The following is a 21,433-nucleotide window of genomic DNA, read 5'->3' as shown; positions in this document are numbered from 1 at the left end:
TTCAGTTACTCTTGCAGTTTACCAACCTCTTTCTAAAAGAGAACCTATTTAATAGCTTATTGTCACGTCTTCTCTGGCCTGCATTGCCCCCATTTTGATATATTGCCGAAATAAAATTGGAATGTGACACAAAACATAGGAAAGCACTTGTATGCAATAGTAATAGTATTTACTTATTACAATGAGCCTGAGAGCACAGCAGTTTACTGTAAGTGTGATCTCACAGCACTGATTGTGGCTATAGAAATATAAAAAAGGTTACAAAAGGAGAAGGCTAAATCACTCATTATACCATGGATCCTTAAACAACATGGCAGCACAGTTTGCTCCAGACAATCATAACATAAGAAGTGTTGCAAATGAGAGCCGAATAATACAAGTAAATGGGGAAAATGTTTTTTGAAAGAAGCCAATATAAGGTTACATTGTACTATGAAAGAGAAGCTTTGGTTTTGTTTACCAGTTCAATAGATGCTGTGTGTACAGTGTATGTGAAAAATATGTCACAGGATAACTGACATGACTCCACAGAAAAGCAATAGATGGGGAAAAAAACCTCAGAAACCTCCACCATTCTCAATATTCAAAACACCTCCACATTTCTGATGAAATCTTCATTAGTCATAAACTGAGAAAGGTCAAATATCAGTTTACAGTAGAAATGTGTAGGTGTTTTTAATAATAAGCTTTTTTGTTACCTTGAAAGCTGTGGGGATTTTAAGATCAGATTATTACACATTTCCATACTTAAACATCTTTACGATGACAATGTGTACATGGTCAAATCTATTTTTATTTGATAGTTTCATAACATTAAAAACAACAAAATATTCACATATTTAAAGAAAATATACACAACCACTCTGTGAACTCACATTATACAACACTTTGACAAAAAGTGGATTTTACAATAAAACATTTACATTTTTTACAGCTACACCCTTCAAAATGATGCATTATAAAGTTTGTTTTTTAAGTACTAACCAACAGTGTTTGAACTAGTGTCCACGTTTCTGCAAATGTAAAGCTTCTCCAAGCATCTCTCACAGGGGAAGTTTTCAAATAAGGAACTGACCACATTAAAATCCATAATAAGAGCAGATGTCTTAAGTTTCAATGATGCTAGTGCATCTTAGCAAGTGTACTTAATGTGTGGGGAATAACACAGCTGTCAGAGCTGTCAGCCCTAGATTTTTCAAAATAACTGAATTGGATTTAGAGCTCCTTAATCTTAAATTATAGTTTTATGGTATTATCAGGGTAATTAATAAATAACTACTGCTAGACACACAACAGACTTTTATGAAGAAAACAGAAAACATAAACTCCAATCTAACTATCATTACAAATTAAACCACCTGAAGTTTATGATCACTGAAGTGGGTAATGTGACCCCAGTTTCTTGAAACTATGCCTTGGTGTGGCTTTTATTGCCATGTTGGATTCTGCAACGTGTAGCATAAATGCACACAAAGTGCAACATATTTTAATGAGCCAATACACAGCACAGCACAGAGTGCATTATCACAGTCGCGATAGTAATAGCAGCACATTTTGCATTATAAAGGTGGTTTACCCAGACAATATTCTGTACCGGAGACTTCATTAAATTCAAAGTCAAAATCTCTCAGCACACTACTATTATGCTATTATGTACATTCTTTTGGGCACAGAGAGAAGAGAATGTTAAACCATTTTTTGTCCTCAAAAGCAAAAGTGACATTTGTAAATGAACATTACACAAATATAGTCTCCATTTATCTTCTGATAGTTGAGAAAAACATACGTCTTTACAGTTTCATTTTGGATCAGGAACACTGATCAGCTAGATGTTTAGTCATTCTTGTCTGACAAAGGAAAAGGAAATTCTGATTGGACTTGGAATATCTAATTTGCCCTTCACTGCACTACAATTAGGCCCTGTATTTTAGGAAATGTGCAACGTTCCTTCTTTTTTTTTTAAGGGAAAACATAAAACTACCCATCTTGTTACAGAATGTGCTGGGGATTATGGATATATGATTGCCACAGAGTAGTATATGTATTTGCATGAAACTATGATAAAACACCTGTGTATACAGTATATGATGATAGGACTGTAGTTATTTAGCTTTTGAAATGTTGAAAAACATGGCACTTTCTCTAAGTTCACAGGAATGATTCTGTGTGGCTAGGCAGTACTTGGGTGTAGCAAGATGGAGAACACATCACCACACAGCCCCCATTTCTCTACCAGTCTTTGGAATCTGGATCCATTCTTGTGTGCTGACATATACACCTGATGGAAAAGTTCCAGTCAGTCTTTTGAGTCTGCGAACAATGGCACTTTTCTGTGTCAACGCAACCCTGTTCTTCAAGTTAAGTGGAACCAAGATTGAGCCAGGACATTCGTGCACAATATTGTTCATATGTATTTTATCCAAGGAGCCTTTTCATGTATACAACAGAAACTGCCTTTAAGGGTGATTTCAACCACCATAGTGGCTCAGAATCTATCAGGTCTCTACAGCTGAAGTTGCAGGTCGTCTGGAAATGGAAACTTTATTTCCTTTTCACTACCACGTTCTGGATTCACATTCTAGCAACACAGCAAGTAAATCATTTGAACTCACTTTTGAGCGCACTTTTGTGAACAGGTTTTCGTTTGTGTTCTTTTGCATCAGGTGTGGGATTCTTTACTGCCGATAAATGCTCCTCTATAACAGAAGTGCTAATCCTGTAACCAAAACTTTTACGTCCATGGTATCTGCTGAAGGCAAAAAAACGTCTTCGGGAGAATTTTCCACATTTTGTTTCGTTTCCAGAAGGCAAAGTGCGAAATTAGCGAAGACTTTCCCAGTAAATCTGAGCAGCAGTCCTGAAGGAAAGTTCGGGGCAGATGTCTTTACACTGATTCTCCCCTAAAGGCCAAGCTGAGGTGGTCTTATTTCCATGCCTGAAACAGTCCCACACCTCTCTCAGGGGTTGTAATACTCCATATGTAGTGGTTTTCTAACTCCCATTAAGTACATTGCTCCACCACTGATACGGCACAGACTTCTTCAGGGTACGGTTCAAACAGCCTGTATTGCTTTTCATCCTTCTCTGACATCTGTGAAAAAGAGGAGACATGGAGTGTGCAGTCTTGAAAATATTTTCAACTGACTTACAGGTGTATTGCTATTTGTACACAGAACCTAATTCTAGCCTCTTTAATCATGATGTTAATTACTTAAAGGGAGGACAGTCTGTTTCTCTCCATACATAAACAAATGCTGTCAACTTAATCCACATAACTCTTGATGACTGTAATTATTGCAATTTATCAAAAGCACCAAAACAAAAAGTGCCATAATGCAAAGAGAGCCCATATCTGAAAGTGCTGGCCACAACTAATAGGAAAGGAGCCTTCAAATCTGACCAGATGAAATTGGCTTTAATGTGGCATCTTTCAAGAATAGTAAACAAATCAGTCCTCTTACCATTCGATCATCATTGATGTTGAACATGTGTTTAAAGATGGCCCCAGGGTCAGGGATCCGAGGCAGAATCAGTAGCCGGAGTCTTAAGAAAAATGTTAAAAATGAAAAATTAAACTGGTTATTCGGAAGAGACAATGAGGAGTGTTAATCATTTTAGTATAACTTACTATATGTGAGAGTAAGGTTGAAAATAAAAAAACATAAAACAGATGGGAGTGAACCATGTGAAAATCAGTTAAGAAAGAAAAACCTCAGTAATGAATCATAAAAAAATAGTTACAAATGAGTTGAGGCAATATAGCTCATTGTTTGTAAGCAGGCCAATTGATTCATCTGACCTTCTCACCCTACTTATTTGTGAAGGATATTGGGAATCAGTCTCATTTAATAACACCTGTAGGACATTGGTATTCAATCCTGGTCCAGTGTGTCTGTGGAATTTCATTGAGACTCAGCTCTCAACTCAATCAACTGGTTACAGACTTAACCCACAGTCCTCAGGTACTGCTGCTTTAAAAAGACCTTTGAAATCCAGCAGACATATCAGCCTCATAGGACCTCCCCAGTTGAACACAGGAAGAAACGTCTCCTACATTAGCACCTAACGAGTAACAGTCTGTAGTGTCTGCTGTCAGACCCTGGATTAAAACTGCTGGCACAGTCATCTTCCAGGTAAAAAACAAATGCGTCAGATATTTCAATCAAAACCTATTTGTTTAACCCCCAGTTATTTCTTTATTGAAAATTAAGACTGTTGTTGGTTTCAGATTTTAGGTTCTTGCTGGTTACATTAAGAGATTTAAAAATAGGGGACAGTTCTGTACAAATGGAAAATGTTGTATTGCCTTTCCCTGAAAACATTCAAATGGAAACGTCTATGGAATTTTGGGGACACATATAGAATGTGCTTTTAAATGAGCAAGCATTACATGACCTGAAAACTCACCTTTTCAGGTAGATAAGGAGAGTTATGGCAGCTATAGCGATAAAGATTGGAATAATAATTAGAATAATTAGAGACCAGTCTACTGGTTGTTCTTCTCCTGTAAAGAAAAAACACAAAACAATGCACAAATGTGAATCTGTAGGTTGGAAACCCAAGATGAAGCTCATTTACTAAACTATTTACAAAATACCCTAAGTGAATAGTTAATCATGTCTGAAAAAACATTTTTTTCCACTGTCTGACTGCAGGAGTAGTACTTGTGTGTGAGGTGTGGAGAGGGAGAGCGGTAGCTCACTAATATTCAAATTACTGTGAAACCAGCTTGAAGCATTTATTGTATAGCTCTCTGCTTTTAATTTCTGAAAAATAAACAAAGCCCAAAGTGCTCTGATTTGGCCATGGTCCTGTTGCACCTGCCTAACCAGGCACAAAAAGAACATCCCCAGCTGTTTTGGAAGTGACTGCTGCTAACTGAAAAATCACCTGCCAGAATTAAGTCAACCCAGCACAGGCATTTATTACAATTTTTATCTTCTGCAAAATCAGAATTTCTCAATCCACATTTGCGCTCCCGCAGAAATGTAACAAGATTCATATTTACAACGAATTCCTATTATGGAGCCTCATTAAAAAAAAAAACATTCAGCACAAAGAACAAAGCCAAGTCTGGTGAACTATCTACAACTGTAATTCCAAACAGCAGATACTGGCAAGAATCCCTCTTAAATGATTGAACCATTATCTTCCCGATCTCTGATACTTTGATTCTCTTGGCGGTTTCAGCTCTGAAGTTGGGTTTATTAAGACTGGTATTCCTCAATGGTTGATATTGACCCCCCTACTGTTCAGCATTTAAACGTTCCCACGTTAAATATAAAAATCACATGGTCTGAATGATACTTTTTATGCCAATGATATATTCACATTGATGTCCACTGGAGTAGTTGTTGCTGCCCTCAGTTTCATCTCAGATATAAAAACCTGGATGACTCAAAATTTCCCCTCATTGAAATTGTCACAAAACTGAGTTTGTGCTACTTACCACCTCCCATCGCCTACAAAAAACTAATACAGTAATCCTGCATTAATCCTGTGCTTCAATTTCCATAAAGGTTTAAGAATTTAGGGGTGATTGTTTATCCTGGTTTTACTTTTTATCCTTATGTGCAAAATATTGTAAAAGCATCATTCTATCACCTCAGAAATATTGCCAGACTATGCCATTTGTTGTCTTGAACTGTCCACATTGATTAAACTTCAATATGTTCAGAATTCAGCAGCCAGAATCCTGACCTGGTCACGTGCAAATAATCACATGACACCTGCTTAAGAGTTATTGCACTGGTGTCTTATCAAGTTTTGAGTTTATATTAAAATCCTCATGCTCAACCAGTAAGTCTCTACAGTACATAGCTTGGCACCTCAGCATGTATTATCTGCCAACTCCCTAACTTGCAAGCTTCTTCAGTCAGACTCTAGTCTGCTGTTTGTGCCCCAAGCCCATGTGCATCCTATGGGTGACTGGGCTCTTCTCTTAAAAAGCCCCAAAGCTCTGCTGCCAAGGATATCAGAGAGACACCTACAGTACACTGAGTTTATTCAAATCCAGCCTCAAAAGCTTTCTTCCTAGAGAAGCTCTTATTTAATTGGTGTCTGTGCCTGCTTCATTTTCTAATGACAATTTATTTTCCATCTTAGTTCTAAGGGCTAAGGTGTTTCTTATAGGCGCTTATTTTGACATTTGTTATTTTTATCAAGTGTTTTCTTTTTTTTTCCAACAAAAGAAAGACTTTAAGATGTTACTTTTTAATGTGCTATCTTAGTTGTTTTTTATTATTATATCTGTCCAAAAAAAAGGGACTGCACCCATTTAAAAACTTACCATACTCTTCCTCTTCAGTCCACTCACTGGAGCCCTCTCCACATTCAGTTTTGTAGACTGCTCGCATTTTCAAGGTGTATTTATATCGTGGATCATAGGAGATAGACTCTTCTGTTTTATCATTTGAAAACATGTCCTAAAACACATTTAGATTTCTTACTGAATTTATGTTAGGAATACTGATTATGTACTGCTAATCCTACACTATAATATATAACAAAAGCACTATTTTATAGTTGTGTCTGTGTGACTTGGAGTGTAAAAAAAATCATGATATAATTTTAGATTTCATTACTTATTTATCAAAGAAAACATTTCTATCGTTAAAACATAAACAGCACAAGAAAATAAAGAACGGATTAGAGGACAGGACCTTTGCGTTTACACAGGTACTGTACAATTGATCCATTTCAAACATTGGGTCTGAAAGCAAGGATAGCAATATCTTTAACTTTTAATATCACTCATCATCCTGTGCACACTTGCTGCACACCATAACTTATGCTTTTGAATAAAATGGTTTTAGCACAAGAAGCATCACCTGACAATGACTAAAATTCATACTGTGCATGGTATGTACAGTATTCTGAATGTCCATGTGTCAACGTTGAACATGAATTTTGAGCTCATTCCTGTTGCTTAAAAGAAACTACACAATGCTTTTTATACTTGACCATTTAGAATAGTTTATAAGTAATTTAATTACAATGCTCCTGTATTTACAATGGGTTTCTCACGCAGTACAAATGAAGGGATCCTTATTGGTCTCAAAATGTTTCTGTATTGGTCTTTTGAGGTCTACAAGAATTTCCATAGCCATCAAATTTTGCATTTCCTTTATATCTTAAATGTATAAACATCCAAAATGAATCACCGTGCTGATCTATGCTTCTGAGAAGTGACCAAAATGAACTTGCATAATCCGATTAACTAAGTCTTTAATACAAGCATTTACAATGTTGATTGTAATGCTTTTTTGAAATGCCTTTTGCAAACAGCTATAAATACACAGAATGTTACAATGTCCAACCCATTCTGTGTAGTAGCTTTTGGATTCTTAATTAGCTTTATAATTTGCACATTGTTTCATCTAAACCAGTGCAACAATGACAGCTAGAATAAGAAAGAGGCAACATTCTGTCATACAAAATATCCTGAGAACTACTTAGTGTATGTCTCACACTGAAAGGAAAGCAGGTTTCCCAACTGTACACTACAAATGCTTACCAATACAATCAAACAAAAGGAGCTGGTTTGAGAAGAATCCGGGAGCTGGTTTTCCTGGGAAAAAGATACAGAAAACATAGAAATTACTGTCATCCAGAAACTTACCTGCCATTCTTTCATTGTGCTGTCTTTATATTGGAGCTGGTATTTCCAGCACTGTTCCTGGAAGCCTTTGGGTGGCTCCCACTGAATGTTCAGTTTGTCCGCTTTCTGCATGAAGTGCATCTTTGGAGGCTCTGGCTTAACTGTGAAAGAGAAAAGTTCAAACTTATTTAGAATGGCACCATCTCAGAAAAATATTTTTTTCTGCCTTTAACATTGATGGCAGTGGGAGCGAGTGAATGAAACGTCATCACAGACAAAAAGCTTTCAGCACTTGCTGGCGTTTTGAAAAAGTGCAAGTTGAACTTTCTGTCATTTGTGATCATCACAAAAACCATCACAAAAAATATTGCTAAAGTTGTAGTAGCAATGAAAAAGAAAATCAAAGTCTATCCTGTATTTAGTTCAGGTGGGTAGCTGCGTCAGCATGCATAGCCTGCAAAGGAACAAGTAATAGGTTTATTCCATGCTGAAAAAAAAGGAAGAAAGAAAACAGAACATTTCGGCCGTGGAGCCTTCTTCAGGTCTGAAGGCTCCATGGCCAAAACATTGTGTTTTCTTTCTTCTTTTTTTCAGCATGGAATAAACCTATTACTTGTTCCTATTCTGTATTTAGTCTTCATTTAACAAAAGTATTTTGGATTTGGGAAATTGTGTACATTCATACCCACGGAACAATTTGTATGTCTGTCTCACAACGTATAAACACAGGATATATCAGACAACACTCTATTTATATATTTTTATACATGAAACTAGTTTGAGATCTTTTCTTCAACTCACAGAATTCCCTTGAAAGATAATTCCCTCTAATTTAAAAGAATAATCTGAGAATAAATGCAGTTAGAGATACCTTTATGTAATGGATTCACTTCAAAGTACATGGGCTTCACAGGAAGGTAGCCCTCTGTTCCATTAACAAGAATGAAGAGTTGGTTATCATTGGTTCCTTTCAGGTCCAGAAATGTACTATGTATGTGGCATCCTTTCGGGAGACTGCCATCATAAATGTAAGTACTACATTCCTGAGTGTGTGATGTATTTTTTAGCCTGCAATAAAGGAAACATTACTGAACCACAAATTAAACCAGAGGCTTCACAAAGTTCTGACAAAGTACAAAAACACATAAGCTTTGTCCTATATTGTTCCCCAATCCAAGTGTTTTAAAAAGATTTGAGTCTAGACTGAAACACCATCACCATGGTTATTGCAATTCCAGGTTAAATATACTGTATTCAAGCAATCAAATCTGTTTTTACTGTGTTGTTATGTTTGTTGGTACACTATGATAAATGTTTCAAGCAAGAAACGTTTGTTGTTAGGGAACAGGTTTAACATGCCCTCACAGGTAATACTTTTCAATTCCCCATACTCGACATAAGTCAGTAAAATAACTTTAGTACAAACCAGTAATACATGCGGTAGTTGGAATGTTTTCCGGAGTCTATGTGCCAAGTACAGTTCAGGAATTGAGGCATGTAAAAGGAGCACTGGAATCCTTTCACTGCAGTCTGTGGGTCACCTGTTGTTGACACATACAGTAAAGACAAGAGTTTAGCAGGATGCCTTGCAAAAAGAAAAGTTGTTTTCACACAAGAACTGACTGTAATCTGAAACTGTTTTGTGTGTATATCTTAATTTATCTCTACCCTATGTAAACAAAGTCTATGAAATGGCAAACCCATTTATAAGGAACTGAAATTATGACATAGACACAGTCAAGCAGTGTTACAGGGCTCAGTATTTTGGGAATCGTCTTTTACGGTTTTGCTCTCTCCACCTTTGACAGTTGGACTGCAGTCCAGTCCTGATGCAGCAGCTTTATCACAGCCACAGGAAATGGGAGATTTTTGTTTGTTTGGTTGTTTGTTTCCATCTAACAAACACAGCCAGGAGCAATTCTTCTAGGCAAGCTTAAAAAGATGGGAGCTCCACTGCACCAGTCACACCACAAATCACAATAGACCTGATTGTGTTCAATAGTGTTTTCAAAGGTGCTTCATGATCTTGAACACGAGGACTAGATCCCACAAAGGTGCTAAATTTAAACTGTAAAATCAGACAGCCCAAGGAACTGGTACTTCTGCTGGAACAGTTTGGACGCACACAAAGTTTACAGTATTTTAGATAAACATTTCAAACACGATTTTACATTAGCAATTCTAATGTTCAGTACATCTGATACTGCCAAAGTACCTTTCTCATTTTCCAAATCCTGAAACATCTGAACTGGTATATTTAAAAAAAAAATCTGAATTCCATGGAGTAAACACTTCAGGAAAAGAAAAAACAAGAACAACCAGGGCTGACTGCTGTACAGTATGTAGAAAAGTAAGACTATAGACCAGGAGATTCCAAATCTAGTTTTGTTGGGCCACAGTCAAGCAAGTTGTACAGTTCAGCACCTTAATTATGATGTAAGTGCAGAAATTCTAAAACTGGAGAAATGATGATCCGGAATTGCTGATCTTTTAAAAGGTTGTAAGAGACCCTATACTCCAGGTAAACACTGACAGCACAGTCTGCTTACACAGTTACAGTAGCCTTCCTATCCAAACACTGCAATACGAAGCGATGAAGACTGGTACACAACAGACATGATAAAAGACAGCGCACACCAGAATGCACTTACATGACCAGTGTATTGCAGGCCCTCTTGTTATTTAAAAGTCTGATGAATTTCAAAATGAACAGTGGAACACAAACCAGTGAGCAGAAGAGGAGACTGTGTGCGAGTGCAACAGGAAGCACTTTGTTACCAAAAAGACTGTGGGAGACTAGAACAAGCTACCCAGATATGTTGTTGAAGTCAATACCCTGGTTTCTTTCAAGAAATGGCATGATGAAACCCTTGGATCAATTAACCACTACCAAACAGGCCAGATGGGCCCAGCAGCCTCCTCTTGTTTGTAAACTGTTCTATGTTCTGATCTAGTGTGTAATGTTAGCTTGTGTAGAACTTGTGCTGCTTTCTCCAGAGCTGTGTTCATTGTTACCTGCTGGTGTTGGAATTGTGGCTTTAACCCAGTCACTCTCCTTCCAAGAAGGACATTCTTCTGACTTAGTTCGAATTCCATATTCAACACCATCGCTCAAATCCAGGCATTCTTCAAAGCTCAGTTTTGAACGAATATAATTCAATTTTTCCCCCTACAAAGAAAGTGGACTGAAATCAGTATTGTTGGGAAATTCATATGATTACATTCATTCACACAGCTGATTTTGCCATTAAGTAACTGGCAATATGAGCTCTACATCTTCTGACAGTCCTCAGCACTGTCTGTGGAGAGGGGTGTCATGGGTAGGGGGAGTATTTTACCCGAGATATACTTTCAGTTCATTTGCTAACCTGCAGATCTTCAGTGTTTTATCATGACCAATTCATCATAATTGTTACAATGGGGATAAAGTGTTTTTGAAAAGAGGTTTTGCAGATAAAAAAATATTGAAAATTCCTGTACTAAATAGCTGCTAACTCAGTTGCAGATAGTAGCTTCAGTAGACCACACTCAGATTAAGATATATACTGAAGCACAATGAAAAACACTACCAGTCCACGTTTTACATAACTATCTTACTGGGCACAAACATAATGTTATTTATATATTAAATAGTAAACAGGACAGGATTTTTTATTTTTGAGTAGTATTGTCCCTTGACCTAAAATCCTGAGCTCAAGATGTGATTTTCTAAGAAAAACAACATACCAGTGCTTGTACAGTATATAGACATTTAAAAGGACATTTTAAGAACAATGAAAAGTATGATCACTCACTGCTCCAGTAAATAAGTTTGCCTGATTACTAACGGCATGAAAGCCATCTATTTGTGAAATAGGATGCCAGGAGATTGATATTTCTTTCTTCAACAATCGGCAAATGTTTCAGTGACACTAGCTCTAGGTGTAACCTGTCATGGGCCAGGGCTGTCACATCTGTATGAGCAGTCTGGGGAATTATGGTCAGACTGCATTGGCTACAGTATATGTCATTCCAGGAAGAAATACTCCACATACCAACATAACGATAAAATGAATGAAACCTTTGAATTGTGGGATTGGTTCACATTTTCAGTAACTGCCCGATATCTAGAATATTTTATGAAAATTGATTCGACCTAAGTGTGTTGCATTTCTTGTGGTCTTCAGTGCATCAGAGATTTGTCTTAAATCTCTGTGTGAAGTTTATTGTGAGGCTTGTAAACTCTGACTTTGAATACTAAAACGTATTTTAAAGAAACTGACAGAGGCTTGCCCTTAGTTTAAAAAAGGCATCCTCTTAGTGTCAGTCTTTATCATCCTTAAAAAACAGACACGCTGAAAAGGAACTTATAAAGAGGACAATTAAAATGCCAATTAAAAAATGGAAACAAGAACTTACGTTTTTTTTCTGATACACTTGATAAGAAACTTTACAGGTGTTGTTAACTAAGCTCACAGGTGGGTTCCATCGTAACTCAACGCAGAACTCACTCTTCCTTGAAAGTTCCACTTTGCTCGGGGGAAAGAATTTTTCTGAAAACAAAAAAAATATGAAATAAGGATGATACCAGTCTTTTTAAAAGGTTTATCCCAGCAGTTTTCTTTCTGAACTTCCAAAAACAAACATGATACATGCAAGTGGTAGGTGGTATTGATTATAAAAAAAGATCTTCATCTATTTTGCATACTTAGTTTTGGATTTTAGGCAAAAATGACCCTTTCATCAGGTAGGGAACTCAAGAGGGAGGAACGCGACTAAAAGTCCAGGACTTGGGTTGTGAACAGGGAAAAGCAAATCAGCCTTGAAGAGATCAGGCAACAAGACAAGGTGGAAGGAAATAATCAGGTTAAACTTGTCCCAAGATCCCCAAGTTCCTCATTTTAACAGAAGTACGTGCATATTTGTTTTGTTGTGCGAGAGGGAGGGTCCTCTTTTTGTTTGTTTTTTTCAAATGTATCAGCAAGTTTGATACAAAAAGTGTACTACTTGATCATTATTTACATTCAAATAATGTGATGACAACATACTGTACTGTACATGTTGTTGACCCAGTACATGCTTGACTCTGTTCTGACCACTGTGATGGCTAATATGCCACTCAATATATACTGTATTCTCCACATCACATTCAGAGACATCTTGGCGTGTTTCATTGCTTCTCCACATGCTGGGGCTGAATGTACAACTCCTCTCTAATTAAAACTCTTCTGGTTTACCAGAGAGCCACGTGTTTCATAGGTTTGGTTAGTCCACTACTTCACAGAATATATACATATTACAGTGTCTCTCAAAAAATAGCACTGGGTTAGAAGTTCTTCACCATTCTGTGTCCTGAATAAATTCCACTCTAAAATCCCCCTCAATGCAACTGAAGCCGTTTCTCACTTCTCTTCTGTCCCTAATTAGCTGTGTAGTGGAGATGGTATTGCAGAATGACCACAGTACATCACCCACATACTGTAGGTGATGCACTTCAGTAGTGGGTAAGGTAGTTTCGATCCTACATAACTGTACAAGAGTTTACTATCAAGTATAAATTATTTTTCAATCAGGTCTGTTTCTTCTTACTAAAGACTGGCCAATCCATCTAAGAATGGCTAAGGTGTTTGACAAATAAACAGTCCAGAATTGCATCCAAGAACCGATTAATCAAAATTACCCGACCATAAGGTGGTCAAATGTCTTAAAGTAAAATTTTGCATTTTTTGAGTGTATTAGAAAAAACTGGTACACTGTAAATACTGTAAACAACGCAAAGCCAAAAACAAGCTTTTGGATTTTCACAATTTGGTACAGATCTGATCATTGAACATACTTTGAAACCACAAGAGCTTTAAAATGCATTGTAAAGATTATGATTTCACTGAGGGCCAACATCATAATTGTGAATTGGAGAACAAAAGTGACTAAGACCACAGAAGAAAAGGTGCACTTAAAAATACTGTAGTTAAAAATGGGTAACTAAAAAAAGGTAGGCATAGATCCACTGTTTTTTTCTTTCCGAACATATTTTGTCATAATATTCTCTCCATTTCCTAGAAGAAAGCAATGCTGTCATTTTATTGGCAGACAAATTTTGCAATGTTTTAAGCACTGTCTTAAGCTATCAAACCTGTTTGGTGTGAAGAGAACTAAACTAACGAATAAAGACAACTAGAATTATCACAATAATTCAATCTAGCTACTGGTCTTAGACGTATCAAGTCTCCCACCTTCCGTGTCTTGATCGTGTTTGTTTTCCTGGATTGCTCCTGAACTGGTTTCGACTGGTACCTGTGGTACTCATTTTGATCTCCACCTATTCCTTGCTTCGATTTCTAGATAATGTTTTTGCCTGCCTGCTTCCTTATTGAACCTTTACCTGGATCCAACCTCAGACCACATTAACACCTTGAACTCAATCGGTAAACTCAACTTCTCCACCTGATGTGCAGTGCAGCTCTGTGGAGCTATGCAGGGGATTCTGGTGCAGAAAGGCTGCCATGCATTTCCCTTATGAGGCACTACAATTCAGTGATCAGACAATGGTTTGGCTCCCCCCAGTGCGTAAAGTGCTGGGGGATGAAAAATGCTCTATAAATGCAATTCATTATGAATATTGTTGGTTCTTTGGGATTTTCGCACTTCAGGGACAAAAGTGTTTTTGTCTTTAGAGTTATTCCATAATAGTTATGGCTCCAATTACAGACATGTAAGAACACTTTAGGTGCTATATGAGGTTTTGCAATACACCAATGTTTCAACTGGCACTTGTAAAAGGTGTTAAGTCTCAACTAGTGGCTAATCGAAAAACATCCTGAAGGATGCTGGCCTTCAGGGGTCTGCTAGTGCCCCCATTTCACTTCCAGAAATGAAAAGGTTGCCAAGTACCCTAACTGCGCATTTGACAGTGGCTTTTGTTCAATCTGAGCACTCCACTGGCGGATTTAAAAAGATCTAAGAATTAATTTCAAGACAGAATGTAAATGCACCCTTTACAATTGCCATAAATGTGGCCTAGAAACATCCATTTCAACAGACATGTGTAGAGACGGGTTTTGCAATCCCGATAACCTAACGAGCCATCATCGACTCCGGAAGGACTAATTCAGTGGAGTCAAGCTCATTTGCTGTGGTAGCCAGAAATGATGTGAATGTACTTCAAGTGAGCCGTACAAATCAATTGAAATACTAGGCACCACCAATACATAGAATGGGTAATATAAAAATACATTATTCTATAATACATTATTTGTAGTGTTTACTGTATGTTACAATGACATACCTCCTTTTAAAATACAATTAGCAGCCATTGTGTCTCTAATAGATGCCAGTTTAACTTATCTTGCTCATTACCCTCTAAGTACGGAACGTTGCTTTACCATTACTAACTGTAATTATTTAAAATATCATAGTTGCGATCATTGCACACAGCACAATGGCACAAAGAATATGGATGAGACATTTTCTTAAACAACTGGCAAAAAAATCAATGTGCAACTCTAAACACCCAACCCACTGGGGGGACTGAATTTGGAGGCATTGGTAATCAGCATCACCTGTCAACTCTGCATGGTAAGACTAACACAGCAGCTGTAATGCGATTTGAAAAGCAGCTACCTTCCATAATAAGTACAGTTTTAGTGTTTTTAATCGGGAAGCAGAATCAGCAAAAGGCAAGGTTAAAGGGACAAAAAAGTAAATACTAAACCCTATACATGTGTCAAACATCAGCAAAATAAAACACCAATTAATGCAATTGTACAATATCTGCTTGACTAAATAATTTATGTTCTGCAGCTAGGAGGTTTAGAAGAGCCCATTCTTGTAGCTCAGTATCAAAGGTTTCTAAGTGATTAAATCAGTGAATACATCACACATCATGTGCTTGTTTTCCCTACGAGATGGAGGACATGTTTTACTTAGATGCATTTAGCTTTTTAGCCACTCTAGATACAGAATGATTTTGTTGTATATTAGCCAGTAGTTAATGCCTTAAGTTGTAAATATTTACAAGTCTCTTAATAAACCAGTGATGTAATCTTAACAGTTTGGGCATTAGGGATTAGTGTGAGAAAACAAGACCAAAACTCTAAAACACCTGAAGGAAACGTCAATGCTTTTCAGTACATCTTTCCTTTCCAGCATGGAAAAAGAAATTGGGTGGAGCTTATAATAATTAATAATCCAGTGGACAGTTCTGTTTTTAAGCACAAACACATAGGGATTCATGTAGAAGCTTTAGCAAAGCATTTCAAAGACATTTCAGAGCAGGCAAGTATAGTTGTGGTTCCAGTTTTTAAGTGATATCAGGAAGAAGGAAATATTGATGGTTCTTTGAAGGATGTAGACAGTATATTTTTCATTTCTCACATATTTTCTTAAATTAAAATTTAAAGTAGCAATTACATATTTTTGTGGCATTCTAGCAATCCTACTATTAGGAATATTTTAGCCACCAGGTTAACTTTTATAAAATTCGTAAAATGTGTGCAGTAGCTCCTATACTGTACACTCTTTATGTTAATTGACTGGTTTGCCTGCTGCAACCCTTCATAAGATGAAGCAGCCATAGATAACAGATGGTCAGAGAGATCTATTTAACATAACTGTAACCCAAGCAAAGATACTGCACTGTCTTAAAGCTAGGAAGTTTTGTCAACAAGACACAATCATGTTTCTGTGCAATTAAATGTTAAAAATGTTAGTGTTCAAAATATAGATAAAGAAATACTGGATGAAAAAGAGTAGTAAAATACTTCTATAGCTAGGGTGGCCTATTTACTCTCCTTTACACTTGCAAACTACTCTATTACAGCATTCACATTTATTGAGCTGGTCAAAGTGCGATAGGTGGAGATACTTACTAGAGAGGTGACCCCAGCTATTAGATAACCAGTTTTAATTTACCAAACCTTTGTTGTCAAGACTCTACAGGGAAAGTAAACATAAACACACAGAGCTATTGGGATAAGCAACACTAAATATTCCAAATATGTTTATTTGACCACACAGGATTGTGAGTTATTTTGAAACTAAAAAGAAAAGTAATAACAAATTAAACACACAAAACCTAGAATATGCATATTTCAACACTACAACAGCAATGGGATTTCTAATTAATCGTTTTTATAATGCAGGGATCATTTGCTCTTAATTTTATTCCAATAAATAAAACCTCCATGGTTTTGTAACCTGGACAGTTGCCTTGCTCAACCACCCTAGTTATGACCTTGGATGCACTGCTCTATAAAGAAATAATAAAAATAAAAGCGTTTTCCCAGCTTTCCCTGGCTTATTTCATGGATGTCTGGTGCGAGGCCAGAATAATAGTTTCTGAGAGAACCAAGATATATGGTTCTCTCCTTGTTCTTCGGATGAGACACAAAACTGAGGTCCTGACTCTCTGTGGTCATTAAAAATCCCAGGGTGTTTCTTGAAAAGAGTAGGGGTGTAACCCCGGCGTCCTGGCCAAATTTCCCATTGTTCCTTACCAATCATGGCCTCCTAATAATCCCCATCTACAGTATGAATTGGCTTCATAACTCTGCTCTCCTCCCCACTGAGAGCTGATGTGTGGTGAGTGTTCTGGCGCACTTTGGCTGCCGTCGCATCATCCAGGTGGATACTGCACATTGGTGGTGGTGGAGTGGAGTCCCCATTACCTGTAAAGCACTTTGAGTGGGGTGTCCAGAAAAGCGCTATAAGTGTAAGCAATTATTATTGTTATTATTATTATTATTATTATTATTATTATTATTATTATTATTATTATATGGAAGTTGTCAGATGTAATAGAATAGAAAAGCTTAGGATTCACTGTTGATGCACTGGTATCTATGAACAATCTACCTATCCTGGAGTCAAAGCCGAGATCCATTGCACTGTACAGAAAAAGAGAAAAGAGAGTCTGGCCCAATTGTTTCAGGTGAAGCAGAAGGCCACATTTCTGATTGGAGTTCTTTACTGCTGTTTCCACCCACTTTCCTGGTTAACGTAAGGTGACACTTTCCATGGATTTTCAGTACAGTGAGCAATATTCAAGACAACGCTGACCACTGCCACAAATCCTCAGCACCATGTGCAAAAATACTTATTAAAATCAAAGCACATACTGGATTGTGGTGCTAAACCTATCCCATCACCAAGACAACTTTTCCCACAATGATTTGATTATACAAACAATACTGTCTCATGAGCTATTTAAAGCTATGTTTTGTTAGATTTTAAGCATACAGAGTCCACTATGATGCAAAACATTACTAGCTAAATGGTAAACTACAGAAATGTTATTGTCCACCTTTATAAACCAATCTTTTTTAATGGAAAAAAGTGAATCACAAAACAGGCAGGCTGAGAGCTTTTTAAAACTTTCTGGGGGGGGGGGGAGGGGTTGAATTCCTTTGTTTTGTATAAAATATTGAAATAAAGAGTGCAGGGGTACTGGGAGAGCATGAGTAAAGGTAGTTTTATAGGTCACCTTAAAACTCCTGGTTTTAAAGACTAGAAATTGTTGCTAAAATAAACACAATCATTTGGTTAAAAATACTGTGATCCTTCAGGGCTGAGGAATGTCCTGATTTTTAATCTAAATCATTTGTGATTTATGGAATTGAAGGATTCATGTGAAATTATCAAAGACCAGTGTGGGAAACTTCTGACAGACCTCAACCACGCTTAATCACTTTAATGTAAACGATAGGAATTCTGTAGTTTATACTAATACCACTATCTCACACAGCACCTTGTCAATTCATCACAAGAGTAATCTAAAAGCACATCAGTCCAGCTGTCTGCTGAACCAAAACATCACAATGTATTGAAAGATTTTTATAGTAAAAGTCCATTTTGACGATGTTAGTCTTTTGTGCAAATTGGAGGCTAACACCCAACCCCATTTTTATGGTAAAGGGAAATTATGAGGATATAAGTCATGTTTACTACATTATAGACATGAGGCTAACATCCAATCCCATTTAGATAAACGTTCCGGAGAGTTGGGGGGATTATAGGCCAATTGGCTACACTGCACCACACAGTCACTTCCCAAAGCCACAGAAATCTTGAAAGGGAAACGGTGGATTCTTCAGCTGTAATTAAGGTAGGGATCGTAGAGAAAAATCAGATATCTAGATTTTCCTAATACAGTACCTTGCTTCATTCTATTCAAAGACCCTCTTATGCCTGTTAAACATTGATTGTTGGACAAATCTGGAGGCGTTTAAAATAAACACTGTCACAACAGTGGAATGGCTCTGGCACAACCAAGGAAGGACTTGGAAACCTGTCGATCTGCTCTAATTTAACAGCGGCTTTATCTACAACAACTTTCTCTGTCGACGGGATTGATTTTTAGATTTATTTTCTGAAGAAGCGTCCACCAGATAGAAATAAAATTATAACTTTCCTAAACTTGAGTAAATAAAAGTGAGGAAAAACAGTAGTTGCTTGTGCTTTATAGTCGTCTATAACCTGAAGGATATTGGGGCAGTCATTTAAAGTAGCATTTCTAAATATAATCATTTTAAAATACACTCCACGTATCCCCTTAAGATTACTCATATCCCTCGAAAGCAATGTTTACAAATTAAATATATGATAGTTTCACTAGGTAACTATCAAACATAACTAGAAAGAGTTGTCTAAACATTCACAAACGCAAGCGGTCTCTTATTTACAGAAATACAGAACTCTACGCCTAAAGAGCCGCGCACGTAATTCTAATAAATGACTCAGGCGCTGACGTTAGTTTCAGGAATCACTGTGTGTGTCAATGGTGGGCATTTCCAATCATGCATATTTTCTCTAGGTTAATGAAACGGAACAAGTTATTATTTTACTCCAACAGAGACAAACTAAAGCGAAACAAACCAAAATCAGATCACTTACCTGTGCGGTCTTCGGTCCAGGCAACATTTGTCCAGAAGGAAACCAACAGAAACAGTCTCCCAAAAGTACACGACATGTTGACAATACGCTTTTTTCAAGTTACCTGATAAAGTTTTAAGCACAATTAGCGCATAATACTGCAGTTACGAGCGATTAAAGTACTTGAAGTGTAAGAAAAAGGCTGCGTATGGGCTCCGTATAGACAGCATACTGTCAGATACCGCTTTTGACAAGTTTCCGCATTGTCGCAACAACTCGTTGTGATAATGAGTCAGCCAGGTGGAGGTATAGAAACAGAATCCGCAGGGCGTGTTCAAATCCGAAGTATGACTATAATCGGCTCTGTTTTTCAGCCGAAAGCAACGATGGATCATACTTTCTCTTTGCAGCTGAAACTTAATGTCTCATTTTATCATTTTACCAACCTCAAAATGCCTCAGCAGTTCTATGTAGTCTTTCTCCACATATCCACGAGTAACTATGCCAATACAAGTAATCTCCAATTCAAACAGCACATAGTGGAAACTGTCGTGAGACATGAATGCAAAATTTAAAATAACGAGGGTGCTACTCCCAGTCCCTCCCTCCGTCTCCCACGCCCCTTCTCTCCCTCCCCGCCGTTCCTGTAAAGCAAGTTGGGAGACCGTAAATGAGGTACAATTTCGTTTTGACGAGTTTCTTGAAATAGAACGAATAAATTAAAATTCTTAATCAAAAACAAAATATAGTTAACTAGAAACTTAACATTTCTACTGTTAAAAAAAATAAATATTGCTTGCCGAGACGAACACCTCTGTATTAGAGTGAAAACGCGTCTTTTGTTTGCATTATTTATTTTGTTCGTTCAGATGGTTTGGAAGTCACTTTCACAACTGTCTAAAACCACTCCGTAATTTAAATAACGTGTGGTCGTAGACAATGGATTGGATTATTGCTTGGGGCTCCTATGTAAAAGTTAGTTTACTGAAGGGAAGACATGCGCCGAGGCTCTGAAAAGTTGTAGAAAATGCTGGTGGATTCTGCTAATATGTCTGTACTTTCAGCCCTTTTTGACTGAATGTTTCTGGAGAAAAAAAAACTCTGCGTGCGCCTTCATCACTCTCACATCTAAAAGCATATGATTCTGTCTGTTTTATCATTCAGTACACTCTGATAATCCGCCCATCCATTACTATCAGAAAGTCCGATGGCAACCCGGCAAATACCGAACCTAAGTCTTAAGGCAAGAACACGCTTTGCATAGTTTGACAGTCCATCGCCGGGCATGCACGCAAGTAATCTAATCGACAAGGCTTTGGAAGTTGAGACAAAAGGGAAGCACCCACGGAAAATACGGGTAAAACAGAAATTATCACTCGAACGCGAGAAGAACATGCCAACTCGACGAAACAGCGCTACTAACCGCCAAACCACATACTGTAGGCAATCAGCGCTGAGTGGTCTAAATATGACTTACATTCTAATTTACAACAATAATTTGCAATAAATGGAGATTCATCAGCAATAACAATGGTTATTGATCTCATCACAACACTTGTTAAATGTGCATTAAGAAATACCCACGTTTGTGTGTACAATTTTCCACTGTACTGTACCTCACTGTATTTAAAAGAAAGATTACTTAGTACTGTTTTCTAGTTATTAAAACTAGGAGAAATGAGTCCCGTACAGGATTCTACTCTTCTCATCTTTTAAAACCCATGAAGCTTGATGGAGGGATACACTGTATTTGACCTGCAAGTTCCACTCTTAAGAAATGTAATGCACATCCAGTATAAGAAATTTGATGTTACCCTGAATAGTAAACAATCTTGATTGTTTTTCTTCATTATATTCTTAAAAGGGACTCATGAATAGTGCAACATGGTGCACCTATATTTGAAGCGGCAATTAAAAGCCTTTGGAACATTGGTTTCCTTTTATTTCCTCTTTAATATAAATTAATTAAATATAAATCTAAGCTAA

At 37.2% G+C, this 21,433-nt stretch overlaps 1 protein-coding gene across 2 annotated transcripts; it reads right to left on the bottom strand.

Moving 5' to 3' along the window:
- Positions 1-773: 773 nt before the first annotated feature.
- On the bottom strand, positions 774-20,023 carry il13ra1 (interleukin 13 receptor, alpha 1). 2 transcript variants are annotated; one of them, XM_015351482.2, is made up of 11 exons: positions 19,894-20,023; positions 19,469-19,571; positions 11,999-12,132; positions 10,616-10,769; positions 9,027-9,141; positions 8,472-8,668; positions 7,622-7,761; positions 6,290-6,425; positions 4,408-4,504; positions 3,462-3,543; positions 774-3,091 (listed from the first exon to the last, which is right to left on the bottom strand). In XM_015351482.2, exons 2-11 carry the CDS (start codon positions 19,542-19,544, stop codon positions 3,002-3,004), a joined length of 1,221 nt encoding a protein of 406 aa, XP_015206968.1. In that variant the 5' UTR covers positions 19,545-19,571; positions 19,894-20,023; the 3' UTR covers positions 774-3,001. The 2 variants fall into 2 exon arrangements, with proteins under 2 accessions (XP_015206968.1, XP_015206967.1); XM_015351481.2 differs by having other exon boundaries at positions 19,469-20,022.
- Between the last annotated feature and the right edge of the window lie 1,410 nt (positions 20,024-21,433).

This window comes from Lepisosteus oculatus, chromosome 8 (assembly GCF_040954835.1).
Source record: "Lepisosteus oculatus isolate fLepOcu1 chromosome 8, fLepOcu1.hap2, whole genome shotgun sequence".
Taxonomy (NCBI): Eukaryota; Metazoa; Chordata; class Actinopteri; order Semionotiformes; family Lepisosteidae; genus Lepisosteus; species Lepisosteus oculatus.
The sequence above is the reverse complement of the archived record's forward strand: the minus strand, read 5'-3'. Positions and strand labels throughout refer to the sequence as shown.